This window comes from Nesoenas mayeri (genome assembly GCF_963082525.1).
Source record: "Nesoenas mayeri genome assembly, chromosome: 2".
Taxonomy (NCBI): domain Eukaryota; kingdom Metazoa; phylum Chordata; class Aves; order Columbiformes; family Columbidae; genus Nesoenas; species Nesoenas mayeri.
In genome coordinates, this window is record NC_137543.1 from 55,193,351 (window position 1) to 55,211,764 (window position 18,414).

Consider the following 18,414-nt stretch of genomic DNA (forward strand, 5'->3'; position numbering starts at 1 on the left):
CTTCCAGGTTGTTAGGGTATAATTATTCTTCTTCCAATATGTGAGACAAATGCACGTGTCATGGTTTAACCCCAGCCTGAAACCAGGAACACAGTAGCTGCTCACTCATTCCCCAAGTGGAGTGGGGGAGAAAACCGAAAAAGAAGGGAGAAACTCATGGGTTGAGATAAGAACAGTTTCATAAGACAACAACAAAAATAATATACTACTAGTACTACTATGTATAAAATAAGCAATACTCAATGCAATTTCTCTCAAACTCGCATCATGCTGAACAGCCAGGCCTGGAAAGGAGAGTACCCGAGTCCCAAACAGCCAGGCGCAGCGATGGAGCAAAAAGGCAAAAGACAAACAGGCCAAAGGCCAACTGGAAAATGGCAGAATAGTAAAAGGCAGAATTCCGAATAGAGTGGAACGGAACTGGACTGGAATGGAACTAACCAAACTAACGGAACTAATGAGCCAGAAAAGCTTACTCCAATTATATATGGAGCATGATGCTAACGGTAGGGAATATTTCACTGATCAACCTGGATGTCAGTGTAGGTGCTGTCCTGTTATGTTTCCTCCCAGCTGCTATCTTGCACCTCCAGCTGGATGGTTGAAAAAGTCCTTCATTTCCTTGGCAACAGCCAAGACATCAGTGGGTTCTTACATTCTTTTCATACTGACCCCAAATCACAGCCTAGCTACTGAAATAAATAAGTAAGCACTTCTCAGGCAAAGCATGGGAAACCTAGTGTGTTATCTCATTATTCTTATAGTAAATCCAGAACAAAATATTGTGGTAGCTACTAATAAGAAAAGTTTCTAACTGCAAGAAGAAAAATTAACTCTCAGTTAAGCCAGCACAGTATGTTAAACCTTCTGCCTGTAGATCATGTCTCAATGAATCTGTACCTTTGGAGGTACAGACATTTTTAATTTGTAAAAATTTGTACAAATTGAAATACCATGGATTGAATCTTGGCTTTGTCTAAGATGATGGGAAACCTTCCATCCTTCTGAAGGAGCCATATGTTGGATCCCTGTGTTATATAGATCAGTTCTCCTTTAGTTCTCAATGCAGATTTTTGTGTTACCCATCTCCAGGGTATCTCAGCACTCTTTTAAAGCTGAAATGGGAAGTTAGTCATGAGATCTGTGGTGGTTACAACCCAGATGTTCTTTTTTTTTTTTTTCTTACTTTACAAGTGGGAGGACAGAAGGCAGTTTCTTCAGTATGTTTTTCTTGATGTGCCATTTCCTTGTGTAAAATGCTGTCTATTATTCTTGTTTTATTTGTTTTTCAAAATCCAAGAGTCATGAAAAGATTTTTGCATGGTTTATCTAATTTTACATGTAATTAAAAAGCCTTCTGTGTAGTCAAGAAAATTCTGTGTAGTCAAGAAAAAAATAGCTGTTGCAGCAGTGTGCATAATTATAGGACTGTTCTTTAGTCATCAGTCACGATATGTTTGGACTTTTTGTGAATTCAACGATTATTGCATTTCAGATGTAAAATTAATTTACATGAGGAGTTTAGTTTGCGCAGTGCAATAGGACTTGACCCATCTGAGTTTATTAAAAGCTATTATAATATCAAGACTAAAGACTAATGTCCTAATCAGGGATGTGTTTACAGGGTAGTATAGTTCCCTTCGGTTTGGAAAAGTGCTTGGAGTACTGAGCTCTATGGTTGTGCAAAGGTATAAGATAGACATCCAGATTTAAATTGCAGAGCTGAATTTTCCTGCATTAGCTTTTTTTCTACCAGGATGCACAGATCTGGAACAGTGGACAGAGGTATGTACTAGCTGCCTATTTGTAAAGGGAGAATGGTTTCCTTTTTAAATATGTTGCTCATGTTTAACTGCCTTTTTTTTTTTTTTTCCCCAATCTTTCTCTATGCTGCTGCAAATCAGCCAGAAGAAATCAGCAGCTCAGTTGTTGTTTGCCTGCAAATGAGTTGCCAGCATCCTGTAATTTTGCTGGCTTGAAATCACCGTCTCATCTCCTTTAGAGTAATGTGAGCTGAGAAGAGGAAAATGGGGTGGTTCTCCATGAGCAGGAGTGTGGGTGGAAGCCCTGTTTTTTGCAGCATGGTGCTCTCCATTCTGGTGCTCTTAAAATCCTTGTGCCTAAATCTGTAGGTAAAGGACTTCAGAGGAGTGGAGAACATCTTTTCAGGGTTAAAGAGTTAAAATCAGGAACTGGTCATGCGCGCACTGGTTCCTTGTATTTATCAGAAACATCTGATTGCAGCTTCAGATTTCCATATCCATATTGCTGACCAGTGAGAGATTCTGAAATTGTAGGTACTTCTTGTGGTGAACTAATAGTGATCACTTACTGTAAATTACATTTATACTCCCCTCCTTCCTCCCCACCCCACTCCACCCTTATATCTGTGCAATGCAGTTTATAACTGATATTTAGGTAAGTGTGCTATGAGGCTTATGAAGAAGGAAGGAGAAAAGCAAAATGTGCAGTTGGTTCCATGAGTGACTCATCAAATGCACCACGAATATCTTGATTGAGAATAATTATTTTATATTTATTGCTTTCTTGCCACTCCTTCATTTCACGAAGTGGTATACTCTTAATCATGATGAGTCAACTAGTATGGTGCTGAAAGCCTTGCATTTCTGACAGATAAGGATTTTTCCAAGGAATTACAGGATCTGTTACTTAATGTGCAACATAACTCCTGAGGACATGTTCTCAGTTTCTGAAACTTGTGCAATCCACTCAGCTCAATACTGCTGTGCCCTTTTACATAAGTCAAAATCTTATTCTTTGGTGTATGGTTGTTGTTATATATACACTAACATGGAATGAAAAAAAAAAAGGGGGGGTATAAAAATCTGATGAAAAATAGAAGTTTGAGAACTGAAAAATGAAGTCATCTGCATGCGTGAGAGTAATCTGCATGTGTGAGTGTTACCCAGGCATGTGGCTTGACAAGTCTGTTATAATCCTTTGAAGAAAAAGAGACAAAACAAAGATGGTCATCCCCATCAGATGTTAGAAAAATGGGTTTATGTAGAGGACAAACATATAGCAAGGGACAAAGCAAATGGTAGCAGGAAAGCTTTGTACAGCCTTAGTAAGGAGGCTTAATTAAATGCATTGCTGAGAAGTGAATTCCTTTTCTACTTCTTTGAAGCGACCATGCTTTCATTGAATTCTGCGAGATACCTGAAAGATAGTTCCCTATTGTCAGCAAAAGATAAGGTCTGATTAGTGGTAAAAAACACCTATTATGTTTTCAAGTTGTTGTATAGTATTCATCCACCATGATTTGCTTTAGTTTCAGGCAGGTGTCTTATTTGACAGATGCAGGCATGGTAACATGAACTGAAAATTTTCTAAAGTGGTTTTAAATCCTGCATTGGAATGATAATCACTGCCTTAAGTAGGAAGCCTTTGCTTTTTTACTTCCTTCCCCTCTGTGCTCTAACTATATACTCTGGTAGCTGGCTGTTTGTGTCCTCCAGGCAATAAAACCAAATCTGGGAGTGCTTGTTTCACCTGAACTCCTTGGTGCAATAAATTGCCTGGCTCCTGGAAAGCACTGCCTGCAACAGTGGTCTTCCTAAAGACAGGTTCATTTGTGGTCCAAGTCCATTGATTTCACTGAAATTACACCAGCAGTATGTTTAGCCCTCTCTGTAGTCTAAGCAACCCCAGGAGCAAAGTGCAAGAATGCCTTTAAGCTTCTTGGTGTTCCTGGCATGTGCTTAAGTTTAGCCTTGCTTGTTGCGAGAGATGTGAGGGCGACAGAAACTTTTAAAGTTCATTTAAAGCTGGCATGAAATGTTAGTAACAGCCACAAACTGAAAGATTAAAAGGTAGGAGCTTTCAGGAAAATGAGCTAAGCTTTAGTCTATGCATATGGTGTCATGTCCCTGTCAGAGAACAGGGCTTCTCTTGCTCAGGAGCTGGAATTGTAGTTGCCCTTCTGAGTGACCTGTCGAGGGAGCTGAAAGAAGTATTATAGTTGAAACTAAAGTATGGTCAGGTCACGGGAGTCAATGTCGACTTTCAAACGTGGTGGCAGAAACTCTCTGTCCCTGCTGTCCCCACAAAAGGGAAATTGAATTCCTTGCACCCAATGGGTGGTGGTTCTAGTTTCTCCACATGTAAAATCCAGAATAAGAATTAGATCCTTCATTTCACAGAGAACTTTTTTTTTTAATTGTGTTCTGCCATCCCGGTCTTGTAATTATACAGAGGTGTCATCTGGAATTGATAATGAAGGCAAAATTTGGGAATAGCAACAGGATGTGTTGCTGCTATTCATCAAAAGCTACGGGGATGGTTTTAAACACTGCTTCTCTCTTTGATCTTTTTTTCCTATTGATTGAACACAGTAGATAAACAACCGTCTGTGTAGCATGAGCATCTATTATGGCTTTTAAGCTGACTAAGGACAGCTTTGAATTAAATATGAGAGTTTAAGTGATGGTGTTCTATTAAGTGCTGTCTATAAAGACTTCACTTCCAGTGGCGATAACAGTTTCATTTAAGCATGGTGAAAGGAAATCTAAATATGGGGATTCTTTTTCTTTCTTATTCAAAATGAAGAATAAATATTGAAAAATTGATTACAGGAAAGACTAAGGCTTTTTTTTTTTTTAATATGTAGTTATGTGTGTAGTGCTCTCAACAAACTATATTCTCTTGTCTTCACGATTTTCAAGAAATTTGTGTAAATTAGTCAAGTGTCTTAAAGTGTGGATACAAATGGAACTACCAGGTGCAATCTGGTGGTTTTGCTATCACTGCCAATGTAATTAATAGAAAACTTTCCACTGACTTTTTAATGAGTTAGATCGGACCCCGTTCTGTCATTGTTAATGTCTTGGAAAGGTCAGGATCGATTTCCTGGCATCCTTTTTGTCTCTAAGGAGGCTCTTTGCAATTCTGTGGGAGACATAGTGATATTGCTGTTCCTCTTCCCTGATAGTTGTCTGTATAATTTAAGTTCTTCTACCTGCCATCCAAGGCCTCGTGAAATAACAGAGACAAACCGAAAAATGCTGCATGTTGGGGAAGTTGTTCAAATATTAAATGCCTAAAATAGTATTTCTGCGTAATGTCAAGCTTTCCCCCACCTCTCCCAGGTTATTCTGAGTTTTATTCCGGTGCTGTATTGCTGTTATTTTTCCTTCCTGATTGGGGGGAGGGGGAAGACTATTCCTGCAAATGTAATATATTGCAGTGTAGAGAGCAAGTTGTGTTGCATTTAAAGTAATGCTGTTCCACTGCAGTCCAGTAACAACATGCACAGCGATAGCTGCACATCTCTGGGGATCCAAATCTTTGGATTCCTGCCTTTTCAAAACCACCTGCAGTCTCTGTGAAGTTTCCACCAAGCAGGCTTGTTTATCTCGCCATTAAAAGGTTAGTTCCTCTCAGTGCTGTCAGTGTACCAAAATGTTGGCTTTAGTTGTCTGTTTTGGAGCATGCTTGTGCTACCCTTGCAACAGGGTATGAACAAAATAGTTTCTCTGGTTTTGCTGGGTAATGCACCATGTGTTTGAAAGCACAGGATTTTTTTGTAAATGGTTGTGCTTGAAGAGCTGCAGTCCTTGCTACAAGAGTGTAAAATCCACCCCCAAAAGTACAAGGCTTGGAGAGAAGGGAGTGTTGTGAACAGGACCAGGCTGCTCAAGGAGGTTGTGGAGTCTCCTTCTCTGAAGACATTCAAAACCTGCCTGGACACATTCCTGTGTAACCTCATCTAGGTGTTCCTGCTCTGGCAGGGGGATTGGACTGGATGTTCTTTTGAGATCCCTTCCAATCCCTAACATTCTGTGATTCTGTGACCAGAGAACTGCATTCACAGTGCTCACCTTCGAACAGGATAATCCATGTGCTCGCCTTTCTTTTGAAACATTTAACCTGCCCCATGTGCTGCTGGAGAGGATTTAATTTCACACATAATTATTTGACTATTTTTTCAGGTGAAGTATTGCTATCTAGGGTCTCTTGAACTCACTGTTATGCTTTTCTTTATTTTCAGGATACTGGGGTTGGGAAATCGAGCATCGTTTGTCGATTTGTCCAGGACCACTTTGATCACAATATTAGTCCTACTATTGGGTAAGTACCACACATTATATCTTTTTTTTCTTCTGTATATTTTTTAACTTGCTGCTCCCTGCTGAGTTCCTTTCTCTGCCTTACTTTCAAGGCTCTGAATACTGTATATATAATTTTTTTTTCTCCAGTTTGTCAATTTCATTCAACTCTTTACTCGTCTTTAATGCCTTTCAGCTTATGTTACCTGTTTAGAGAGTCTGGACCTGCCCCAAGCCAGGTCTGCTCTGCTCTTGGTGTTCTGGGAATACAGAGGGACCTTAAACTTGCTATATTGCATCATACTCTCTTATGGAGAGGCTGACAGAGCTCTGCCATTCTCCTCCTGTGAATGGTGTCTCTTGAAATAGTCTCTTCCCTGGGGATCTCCAGAACTACACCGTATTGCCTTGTGTTGTGCATGGCCATGACCTCCAGTTCTCCTGTTGGTTTTTTTTTTTTTCTTCACCCATCTCATTCCAAGAGATTCTTAGATGTCTTACTTAGCTGATGTCCTTTTTGTCTTGTCATGAGCTTCCCACTTTGAGTTGTGTTTCGATCACAGGACCTTAGGATTAAAGTTGCTTTAGTTTCCCTGGGTCAGTGAAGTATCAGATCTGATCCTCAGAGCTTAAAGAACCAAAACCTTACAAGCCAAGAGGCATGATGACCAGGGCACCCCAGAGCTGAGTAATGGCAGGAAAACTGTGGGGACCCCTTAACGTACCCACATTGTGTGTCCTACCAGGTTGGGCTGGAACACGGACATTGTCTGTTCCCAGATGTGAACATGCTTTTGTCTAGGTTTAGGATGTGTCACATTATCCTGCCTTTCTCAAAATAAGGACAATGCAATTTAAACTAAGTATAAGTAATTCATATCTATTCTTTGTTAAAAGCTTCCAAGCTTCCATGTGTCAGACCATCAGAAGCCTATTAGTCTGTAGCCAATTTTAATTCCAAATTTTTTTCTTTTAACATCTTAGGGACAAATCTGCCAAGTCCAGCGTTACCTGGAAAATTTCCTTAAAGGAAAGGAATCTAATATGTAGTGTTCACAAAGGAGTAATGTGGGTAGGAAGGGCTCATCTGGCTTGTGTGTTAGAGCTGTTTTAAGTGGGTTGTGAAGGATGGTATCAATTGCTGTGTGTTGATCAGAGGGTTAGACAATTATCTTCCAAAGCTCTGCCTTTCGATGCATGAAGGAGTCTCAGCTGGAAGTTACATGTTGAAGTTCAAGGACAATTTTGGACTCCTGAAAGTAATGAATAGATAAAAATGGACAGAGAGGCAGGAAGGATGTAATGGATAACATTACGGACAGAAGGATGCTTGTTTTCAGTGAAGGAATTGATGGGAACTTGAGTGGTTTTTTTACTTCTAAATCATCAGCAGCCTTTTTCCCCCAAGTAGTTGTTGTTGTTGCTAAGTAAATGTCTTCTGCTCAAATGGGAAAAAATCCCTTTAATTTTCATAATTATGATAACAGGGGAAAATATTTTTCTATTTGAAGACTAAAATGTGAAAGCTGGCTTGCATACAGGTGACTCTACTTGTCTATATAGGTAATAATTTAATTTTTAGTTTCTTCCAAATTAATCAAATGTTTTAAATATAAAATCTTTGCATTCTGCAGTAGCTGCTGCAGCTCTGAAGTTCCTGTTTTTGGACCTGTTAAATGTTGCTGAATACTTTGAGGAGGAGAGCGACAACTGAAAGCACACACCCTGAAAACAAAAAATGCTGCTTTTTTATTTCCTTAATAGTTTTATAAGCAGTGCAGCATTGTTAAATTTGAGCAACTTGCAGATGGCTGTAGAGGAGGACTCTGATGTATCATTTTCAGGAAATGTTTTGATCAGTTATATGTCATTTGATGCTTTTGTAATGACAGGCATTGAATCAAATACATTGTTATGAGCCAGACGAAAAGTTACCACAACATAAATTGTTCAGCAGTGTCCAGATAGGATGGGGGGAAAAAAAATCTGCCAGAGTTTGGCAGTCTCTCCCTGCCAGTTTACGACTGAAATGATGTAACGTAAAAAAGCCTATAAATTTGTAATACCCTTTCCTAAAAGAAGAAAAATCACGCTGTGAAAACATAGACAAATTGCATATCCCACGAAAAATACAAGAATCCACAAAGATTTTTTCATTTTAGAGGGGGAAAAGCTTTTTTCAATTTGTTCACTACATGCATTCCAGCAGGTGACTTTTCTGTTCCCTGGTGAACTAGTCACTGATGTTTAATCAAAAAGTTGCACATGTGTTGCCTGGTATGATGGCAGCTGATGCCTTTTTGCTCAGGTCCATATCACCAAGAAGATGGAGCTAGCTAGCATCAGGAGCTACGTGTGAGTGGCAGGAGCATTTGTGTTCCTGGGGCCACACACAAATGCCCTCTGAACCTCAGAGGCTTTTCCCTTCTTTTAAAATACATATATAGGTATCAGATCTTTTATCTGAGAAAAGGGAGACTTTCACTTTCATAGGCATTGTATCAAGGTTTGGTAGCTTCCCCATATGCGGGCTAACCCAACAGAACTAGCTAAGGTGTGAGGGTTGCATATGCAGAGTGTTGGTTACATTATGAATTTCTGCCACTTCCTTCTTTTCAGAGCATCCTTCATGACTAAAACTGTGCCTTGTGGGAATGAGCTTCATAAATTTCTGATCTGGGACACAGCTGGTCAGGAACGGGTGAGTTTTACTTTGCAACATGTCGTTGTTATCCTGGTCTCTTTTAATGTGTTGGCATACTTTTTCTAAACCTTTCATTTTCAGAAGCCTTTGTAAGTATAAATCTACAGAACCTCAAGTATACAGGTTCCCATTTTATAGGTGGGGAAAATGAAGAGGCAGGCTGACCATACCACTTACCTAAACAAAAGAAAAATCCTGGTGTGACTTATCAGCCACTTTCCTCCAGACAGCTGAGACAGTGCCCAAGTGATCTCTAGCTCCCTCTGGTTTCATCAGATTGACATGTGGCAGCTTTTATTGATATTGGAAAGCACTTGTCTTCCAGCACCTGGGTTGGCAGGTGGTCTGAGCTTAGGTGGTGACTTCAAGGTTGTCCTGAGTAGGGACATTGAATGTAGGGGCATGAGTTGTGTCTACTGTTGTTATTGTGGAAATTAGCACAAGCAACTTGAATGCCTCAGGGTTTTCGTCTTGATTTTTCATGTATGTGAAGTGAATTGCTCAATTTAAGTATCTTTTCCTTTGGCTTTAAAAAAAACCCAACATATGTAACAGAGTTTATGGGCATTAGTTCATATTGACTGTGTGTGAGCATGGTTGGTCATTTCTTTCCTTTAATAGCTTCAATGGCAGTATAATGCAGTAACAGGCTGTACAAGTGTAGAGTTCTCTTAATATATGCCCACATTTACCTTAAGAAGTTTGAAAGAAATGGAAAAACCCATGCATATGTTTTAAAGTATCTTGAAACATTCTTGTGAAATTGGACTGTTCCTGTTCATAGAAAAATGTAGCTATGCTCATGTTAGGTTGGGGTAAAATTAGATGCTTATACAGGTTGTAATGTCAGTCCTGGTACATTCCACTGTATTCTCCATACCTTGTTTGTGAATTGTGAGCCATGAAGAGTTTTTATTCTTTAGTGCAGGAAGTGCTTGTGCTTATATTTACAACTTGTAGCATGATGTAAAGTGGCCTTGATGAAATCTGTTGACTTTTAGCAATTCAGTATGTTATTTACGATGGGAAAACAGATCTTGAAAAACATATTTGAAGTATTGCGTAATTCTTTCCCTTGAATCCTGTTTGTTTGATTTCTGCATGGTCGGGAAATGATAACTAATTATTGCAAGAGGTAGAAAAGGTTGAGTTTTCTTTCCCATGGTTTGAGTTTCCTTTCTTATTCTCTCTCTCTTCCCTCTGCTGCCCCTCTCTGCTTTTGTTTTATTTTGTTTTGCTTTTTTTTACTTTTGTTCTTTAGCTCACAAAACTCAGTTCTTCATGTTTAGATAGAAGTATTGATCTATTTTCCCACGTAATCTTAAGGCTTTTTTTTTAAAAGTAGGTAAATACTAATAAAGTCGTATTTACTGAACTAAATGATGCCCCATTTGAGGCAGGAAATCTGTGACTGAGCTCTGACTCTTGGGCACAAAATCCGTCCTTCCCATCTAGTCCCTTATGTTTCCTCTCAGTTTTTTTAGGGTTGTTATTTTTCAAACATATGCTTTCCTTTTTTTTTTTTTTTTTTTTTTTTTTATGTCCAACAATGAGGGGCAGTTCCCATCACAAATTGTTAAATGGCTCAGAATCTATTACAGGTAAGTTATGTTACAGGTTTTCGTGTGTAATCAGGAACTGTAACCCCTTTCTGTTTGCACAATGTATTCTCAGGCTTTTATTAGGACTCTTCGGAACTGGGGTGATACAGTAAATGAAGTTGATGGGTGTTGAGTGCTAGCTACTGAGGCAGGCAGGTTTCCTAAGGTGATGTCCAGAGTGTTCCCCATCTTTCTCTGCCCTGAAACATCCCAATTTTACAGATAATCACATCCTTCTCAATAGCTTATTCACTTTAATGTGTATGTGGGGTTTTGGTTACTTTACCTTGTGTTGCCCCTTCTGATCTGTTCAAGAAGAAATGTCTCCCCCTATTAATTTCTTTCTTGTTGCCCTCTGAACAACAGTGATGACCCAAAGCTTCCAGCCTACCCCAGCTTCTGGGCCTATTGCTCTTTTTTGTAGTGTACTAATAAATGTCTGCCAAGTGGTGTTTCTGCTTTGAGAGCTGTTGTCCTTCCCTAGGTTTTTGCAATTTCTGTTGAGGCTTTATGTTTCCCTGACAAAGTCTGGAAGTTTTGTCCATACCCCTGTTGTCTATACTGCTGATAAAGATGTTAAGGCCTTGGTGCTCTTTCAACATTGCCTTCCTTTGGCTCTGTTCTTCAAACACAAGGCCAAACATAGGACTTGAGTGTGTGTGTTCTGGATTCGGGGCGCTCTGTGCTTCCCCAGCTGTGCCAGCTGTTGCCATGTGTGCTGATGTGCAGCCCACCCTGTGCTGCTGCTGCTCCCCATTGCTTCACATCAGAAGAGCCTGAGGTGAGATTTAGCTGAAGCCTTACATATGCCCTGAAAATTAAGTTCAAACCTAAAACCATGGTAGAGCAGGCAGGAGGAACAGCAGCTGCACTTCTGTGTTCCTCATTCATGAGTTTCTCCATTTTCGTGAGTTTTCTCCTCTTTTTTTCTTGAGTTTCTCTTGGCACCAGAGTGGGAAACTGCCAGCTTGGAGAGTGTGAAGAAACCACTCTTAAATATCTTAGTCGCAAGCCCTTATTGAAGCAATACCCTGTGAGCACCAGCTACCTCCTGGCTGCCTTCAGTCAGCTGTGAGGAACTGGAAATTCCTGTGGCTGCTTCTGACAGGGAGCTGCGTCCTGGGTGCTCACTCAGCCCCCTCTTGAGGCGTTAAATCAACTTTCAGGTAGCCACTTATAACATTGCAAGCCTTTGGAAATGCTGGTTAGTGTTGGGTTTAAAAGCTGGTAGGAAACACCTAAGTTAATTGAAGAACCTTAATACCCAGGTCAGCCAGCATGGAGAACAGATAACTTCTGATTCATATGGATAATGGATATAATATTTTATTTATTTCATGTCAGGAAACTTGCAATTGTAGGCAGAATAGAGGTGGAATCAGAATTGCCATTTTGAGGGAAAGACAAGCAAACATCACTTCTGCAGAATGACAGCAATGCAGCAGAAAATGGAGATCAAAGGCATTTTCATTGTAGTCTTAGTGGGAGCGAATGCTCTGCGTTCTTCATGAAGGAGACCCTGGGGAGGGGTACCTGTGTCTCCAGCAGCTCTCGCTGTGGAAAATTCACATTGTACTTCATTACAAAAGGACAATGCTTCTTAATCCTTTAATCTTGTTTTTCCTTTTACCTTTTTTTGAGGTAGGGGAAACCTTAAACTGGCAGCACACTTAATAAAATCCCCCTACTTTTCTGTGCCTAAGTACTGTTCTCTGTAGACTCGGTGTCATTGTGTTTGTGTGCTATCAGACAAGCTGTTCCTCAGAGTCGCTTTCCCTCCACCCCACTGTTTTCCCAATGTCACTTTTTTCCCTTGTCTCAGTTTTCCCCCCATCAGATTTAAATTGTTGCTGTGGGCTTCTGGATTTAAATGCAGACAATTATGTTATTGTTAACAAAGATTCCCTCCCCTAAGAAGAGTCTCTTCACAAGTTAGTTAATGATGTTTTTATTAGCATATAGTTTGGTTCATGGTGCCCTAAGTAGCTTCTAATTACAATGCTTTCTCTGAATACCTTGGGTGGCTGCCAGCTTTCCATTTTGCCAGCTGAGAAATACTGTAGCAAATAGTTAGGGAGCCTGAGGGCTGTGTTTCTAGGGCAGGAAAATTTATCTCTGTCCTTTTTAAATTTACTGTGTTGAACTCCAGGATTTTTAACTTTGTTTAATAGAAGGAGCTTCAATTTTTTGAGCCAAATTTAAACCTTGATGGGCATTACCTTGAGTTGTGGGTGGTTTTTTTTGTTTGTTTGTTTAAACTGCTCCATTTCCAGGAGAACGCTGACCGATATCGACAGCACTTTATAGCCCTCTCTTTTCTGAGTCACAGTAGTCGTCCTGGTGATTCAGAGACAGTGTCATAAGGTAGGGGTGAAAATGCTCCTTGAGAGGAGAACTTGCCCTTGCTGCAGTCTCGCCTGGGTCGTTTCCACTAAGCTGAGCCACCTTATCACTGAGCTTATGGATGCTTCCACCGAAACCAGACTATCCTGGTAGGAGTTAACACCTACTGTCAATGACTTAAATTACTTCTGCAGTCAAGATGTGGCCTGGATCTTGCTCTACAGGTGGTTTTGTGCATATGATGTAAGGACTTCCCTACAGTGAGGTACTGCTTGCAGGCTGTAAAGGACAGCGGTGATTTGGTAGTGTGTGCATTTGTGAGACTGCAAGTGGCATGGAGCTAGCAGTGAATATGTTATTTTTACTGTTTTTAGAATGAAGTTAAACCGTGATAAATCATTTAAGAGATGCATGTGAATGTGTTTTTTTCTTAAGCATCAACAAACTTGTGTGTGTAGCTTGACGGTGAGCTGTGGTTTAGGTGTAGTGTCATTTGCATCCTTTGTTTAATGATTGTGAACTTCAGAAGGTCTAAGCACAGGTCACGTCTGTGATGTTGCAAAAGTTTGTTTTCTACCTGTTTAAAATACCTTCAAAAGATTATCCTGAAATGTTGGAATTTTTCCCTCTTCACTTGAATTCTTACACGTTTGAGAAAAATGCTCTTTCTTAGATTCATGTATCTTCTTCAGCTTAACTAGCAAAAATACCTGTGGGCCAGAGACAGACAGATCTTTCCTGATTTATTCAGCATGTGAATCCTGTGAACTGGGATCTCAGCCTTCAATCATGGAGGGAAAACTACTCAAGGTTATAAAATGCTAAATGGTATCTGGTAGTGGCTTTCATGCGTAACATTTTTCCATTTGCTCATTGCCAGCTGAGAATGTCAGGAATTTTGTATCCCTCCTTGTGCTACTTCTTGTGTGAGAAGCTTATGTTTCAGGATAATCTGTTTGACGCTTCTGGTTTTTGCCTTTGCTTCTCTCCACAACTCAGATTTTCTGTTAGTTGGCAGACGCTGCCTTGAAGGTGAGAGAAATGGGATGTTTAAATGCCCAGACTTGGGCAAGTAGAGGAGTAGGTACTATTCATAGAATCATAAAATCATACAATAATTTGGCTTGGAAGGGACCTTCAAAGGTCCTGTAGTCCAACCTCCTTGCAGTGAACAGGGGTATCTTCAATTAGATCAGGTTGCTCAGAGTCTTATGCACTAAAGCCTTGAACGTCTCCAGAGATGGGGGAATCTACCACCTGTCTGGGCAACCTGTGCCAGTATTTTACCAGCCTCATTGTAAAAAATTCCTTTCTCATGTCTAACCCAAATCTCCCCTCATTCATCGTGCATGGACTGCTTCAGCGAGCTCATCCAATGCAGATGCAGTGGTGGCAACCTCTGACTTTTCCCATGTAGGTGCTTACCTGACCCATCACAGTATCACAGTATGTTTGGGATTGGAAGGGACCTCAAAAGATCATCTAGTCCAATCCCCCTGCTGGAGCAGGAACGCCTAGGTGAGGTTGCACAGCAACATGTCCAGGTGGCAGTTAAGGTGGCTCTCCTAAAGAGGCTGGTAGTAATGTGTTTCTCACACTGGTCTGCAATGCTCTTCACCACAAGAACCCCTCAGCACTTGGGGTTGTAGCAACAGAGGTCAAAGCGTGAGGAGGAATGTGCTTCAGGTGGGTTTGGGGACAGGACTGAAGTGGTTTGTGGGGTTGATGTGGCAGTAAGGGCTGAGGGCAGGAGAAACAGGGCACCCAAAATCACCTGCAGAGGGACTGGGAGTATGCTACTGAGTGAGGGGACAGAGGGACGTGAAGGTCCTAGTCTAGAAACGTGTGTGTGTGTGTGTGTGTGTGTGTATGACAGGAAGGGGAAGGAGGTTGCAGAGCTCTGTCACTGCTCGCACACATAAGCAGCTAGCAGAGAGCCAGAAGCTGTGGCTGTCCTTACCGTTAATGGCACCCAGATAAAGAAAGGGTAAGGATCTCTGCCCTTGAGAGGAGCCAAGTGGTTTGGTCTGGGCCGCTCAGGTGCAATGTACGTAGTCAGAGAAGAGCTTCTCAAGAATGGGAATGAAATCTAGTCAAATGATTGCGGCTGCCAGGAAGCAGATCTTGCACTGCTATGCACCTGCAGGTTCTTGAAAAGGCACCGTATGGAAAAATCTTAGCTGAATGCAGCCCTTGATGTGAGGAGGTGCATAACGCTGAGCATTGGTCTGGTTCTGCTTGCTCTGTGCATCCTTACCCTTCCCAGCCATGCTTATAGGCAGCATTATAATCCTTTTGCAGCAAGAACAAATTATGCTCTTTACAGTCTAGAATAGTAAAAGCAACCCAGTAGAGGGGCTGTGGGGATTTTTTTGGTCTTTTTTATTTTTTGTTTTGTTTTTGGTTTTTTCCTCTTGGCTGTGCAGTTTGGAAGAGACAGCCCTGCTGTGGCAGTAGGCCAGTGCTGGGGTGTAGCACTACAGGATGCTGCAAAGAGCTGCAGGCATGAATTAGTGTTCCCTGGTGTGCCTGGCAGATTGAACGAATCCAGACTGTCTTCAGCAGCATTTAACAGCCTCTATATAAATAGGCAGGAATTGTAGGTTTTTATTTCCGTATTTATTTGGCCTCTGCTTTGCTTTCTAAACCAGTATTACATCAGACGTGGTTAAGAGACTTTCACTGCCACAGCTTGGGTGTGATTTATGTTGTGTTCCCGTGAATTTGTGTTTCTCTTCTGAACATTGTGATATGGCTACTGTGGGTTTTTTTCTTCCCCATTCTGTACTGTTAGCACAGAGGAAATGTGAAAAGCATTACCTATGACCAAATATAGCCCTCCATGAAACAGAAAGCAAAATGTTGGAGAGATTTTGAATTGGTGGTAAATTCCTTAATGGCTGGTTGGTTCCATTTTTCTGCCGCTTGCAAGGGCAAAGCTCCTGTTGACTTAAGTGAGTTGGCCAGATCAGGGGTTGCAGAATCCCAAAATGCTCTTGGAATCAAAGAGAACAATTCTGGTTATGCTGAGCTTGCATTTGCACCACTTAGGACTGAATTTTTCCTCTATGCTTCAGGGCTGTGCAGCTGCAAAGGATGGGCAGCTTTCATTTGGATCCTGAGAGAAAAAGAGGACCTGCTTTCAGAGGAAATTTCATAAGCCACATGTGGCCTCACTTCTTCCTTTGTGGCAGAGATGAACCACAAGTGTGAAGTGGACATGTTGATAGAGGAGCAGGAGTACGAAGGTGCTCTGCACCTGGTTAGCATTGCACCAGTACTTTTGTGACTCTGTAGCTATATAGAACATGGTGTGGCCCACTCTGAGGAAGAGAGCCTTAAAAGTCTTCATGAAGCTACACAAGTCATTAATTTTGTGGGGGTTTTTTTGCATATCTTTGGTAAAATAAGTTTCCTATTTATATTTTGAATGACCCCATTGGCCTGGCTGTTGCTGTTGAATTGGAAAATGTGCCCCTACAACTTAACTATTACATTGTATGGGTTAATGGCCTTAGCCTCACAAGTTATTATCAATGCCAGAAAAGCAGAACAGGTTCATGAGTGGTGAAAGTGAGTCAGTATCTGCAAATAGGCGAACTTTTTGTGGATGCTGAATGGGAGGCACAGGACTGAAAGCAGGTTGTAGCACAGAGGGTATCTGTCTCCCAAATAACAAGCAACAGGATGAGAGGAGATGGCCTCAGGTTGCACCGGAGAAGGTTCAGATTGGATATTAGGAAAAATTTCTTCACCTAAAGGTTTGTAAAGCACTGGAACAGGCTGCCCAGGGAAGCAGTTGAGTCACCATCCCTGGAGTTGTTTAAAAGACATGTAAATGTGGCACTTAGAGACATGGTTTAGAGGTGGACTTGGCAGTACTAAGTAATGGTTGGACTTGATGATCTTAAAGGTATTTTTCAACTAAAATGATTCTATGACTTCTAATTTTCCACAGTAAGTGAGCTGTTAATGACAATTTACTTGTGATACAAAGATGCAAGGTTTTCCCAGTGACTAGAAGGACATGGTGGAAGATGGTAGAATAAAAGAAGGAAATGGTGGGGATGAAAATCAGTAGTATAAATAGCAAGTCCTTGTACCTTTAGACTCCCAACAAAAGTGTATGCTGTAAAGTTTTAAGTGATTTTTTTTTTTTTTTTTAAACTGAGAAGGAAAGCCAACTGTGAATGTATTTACTGGTTAAAGGATGATCATGTGTGTATGATGCAGCTGTGAGAAATGTGTTAGATGTTAGGGGAAGTGCAGTTAATACTGTTTCATGTCTAGAGTGCTGCATACAAACCTGGTCGCCTGCAGTCAGGAAAGATGAACTGAAGCTGGATAGGGTGCAGGGAAAGGCAATTAGACCCTGCCTTCTCCTTGCTACCTTATCTTCAATCTGAAAGAGCCTGGTTTACCAGACTGGCAAAGTTAAGACTGAAAGACTGCTCTGTATTCATATTTCAGCTCAAAGCAGGCATTGATGCTTGAATTTTAGTAGCTCAGGGTGCAATTAAGTTACAAATAATTCAGTCATTAGGAATTCAGAATTGTATTAACTATCAAATTAATGTGATCCCTATAGGAGTTGCATGGAAAAAAACGGGTGATTTTAGGCTGGACCTTGATAAGCTTTTGAAATGGGTTAGTCGTGTGGTTACTCGTGATGCTTGGAGCTGACAGATGGTTGCTTGGGGTCTTTATATCCCTGTTTGCCCAAGGTGATGTGAGGTGCTGCTGGCTGCAGGTGGAGGTGACATCTGCCAGAGCTCCGTGCTTGGTTTTGGGTTACGGAGGGACCGGCATCCTTGGCAAGGTGGGCTTGTGACCTGGGTGTCCCTGTGGCAGAGCCCCGGGGGTGGCCGCCTGAGGGCTTTGGGTGGCCCTTCTGGAGAAGCAGAGCTGTCCTCATGCCCAATCTCAAGCTGCTCCTGTTTCTGCTGATTTTCTTGGGAATTACTAGGTACAGAAATACTGAGCTATAAAATTGAGGTTATAGACGTGGTAATTTATAATGCAGAAGGTAGTCCTGTGAGATTTAATTTTGTGAGCTGCTTTTTTGTGTGTCGCTTGTTTTGGGCGTCTGTCCCACATTTGGTCCTTGGCAGATGAAAAATGTGCACATTAGTATTTTGTATCCCTTTAATTAATTTTGCATGACTCTCTTTTTCCAGGTAATTAGGCCAGGAAAAGGTTCAAGAGGAGTTTGCTTTTGGGCACTGATTTAGAAGAAGAAAAAAGGCATCAACTAAACATAATTATTTGCATAATATTTTTACTAGTATGTTTGTGATATTGGAAAATCCATGCTCATAAGCCACCTTTTTAAAGAGTCTGTTATTAGATCATGGAACTTACTCAGAGTTATAGTTTTTCAACCCCTCTTGATACATTCATTGTTGCAAAGAGTCTTTTTCTGTTTTCTTGTGGACAATAGTGATTTCTTTTGACTGGGACATAGTGTATCATCATGTTTGTTTATTAGACTGTACAGAAGAATGACAAAGGAGCTTTAATTTTGGTTTTATTTGATATTCTGTACTGCAGTGACTGACAGTAGTTGTTAAAAGTGTACTTTCAATTGTTCCTAAACAATTTCGAAGTACTTCTTTTTCCTCATAGACCATAGGAAATTGCATTAAGATGCATTGTAATATCACTTTGGTAATTTTGTCCAATGTAAAATATGAAATCT

At 40.8% G+C, this 18,414-nt stretch overlaps 1 protein-coding gene across 2 annotated transcripts in view; it reads left to right on the forward strand.

Annotated features, from left to right (window-relative positions):
• RAB31 (RAB31, member RAS oncogene family) overlaps positions 1 to 18,414 on the forward strand; it is a gene marked incomplete at both ends in the record, with an annotated part of 64,963 nt that overhangs the window by 22,671 nt on the left and 23,878 nt on the right. For both annotated transcript variants that reach the window (XM_080340243.1, XM_080340244.1), the window contains 2 exons: positions 6,011 to 6,090; positions 8,688 to 8,769. In XM_080340243.1, the coding sequence (XP_080196369.1) occupies positions 6,011 to 6,090; positions 8,688 to 8,769 (162 nt within the window). The remainder of the gene's footprint in view (positions 1 to 6,010; positions 6,091 to 8,687; positions 8,770 to 18,414) is intronic.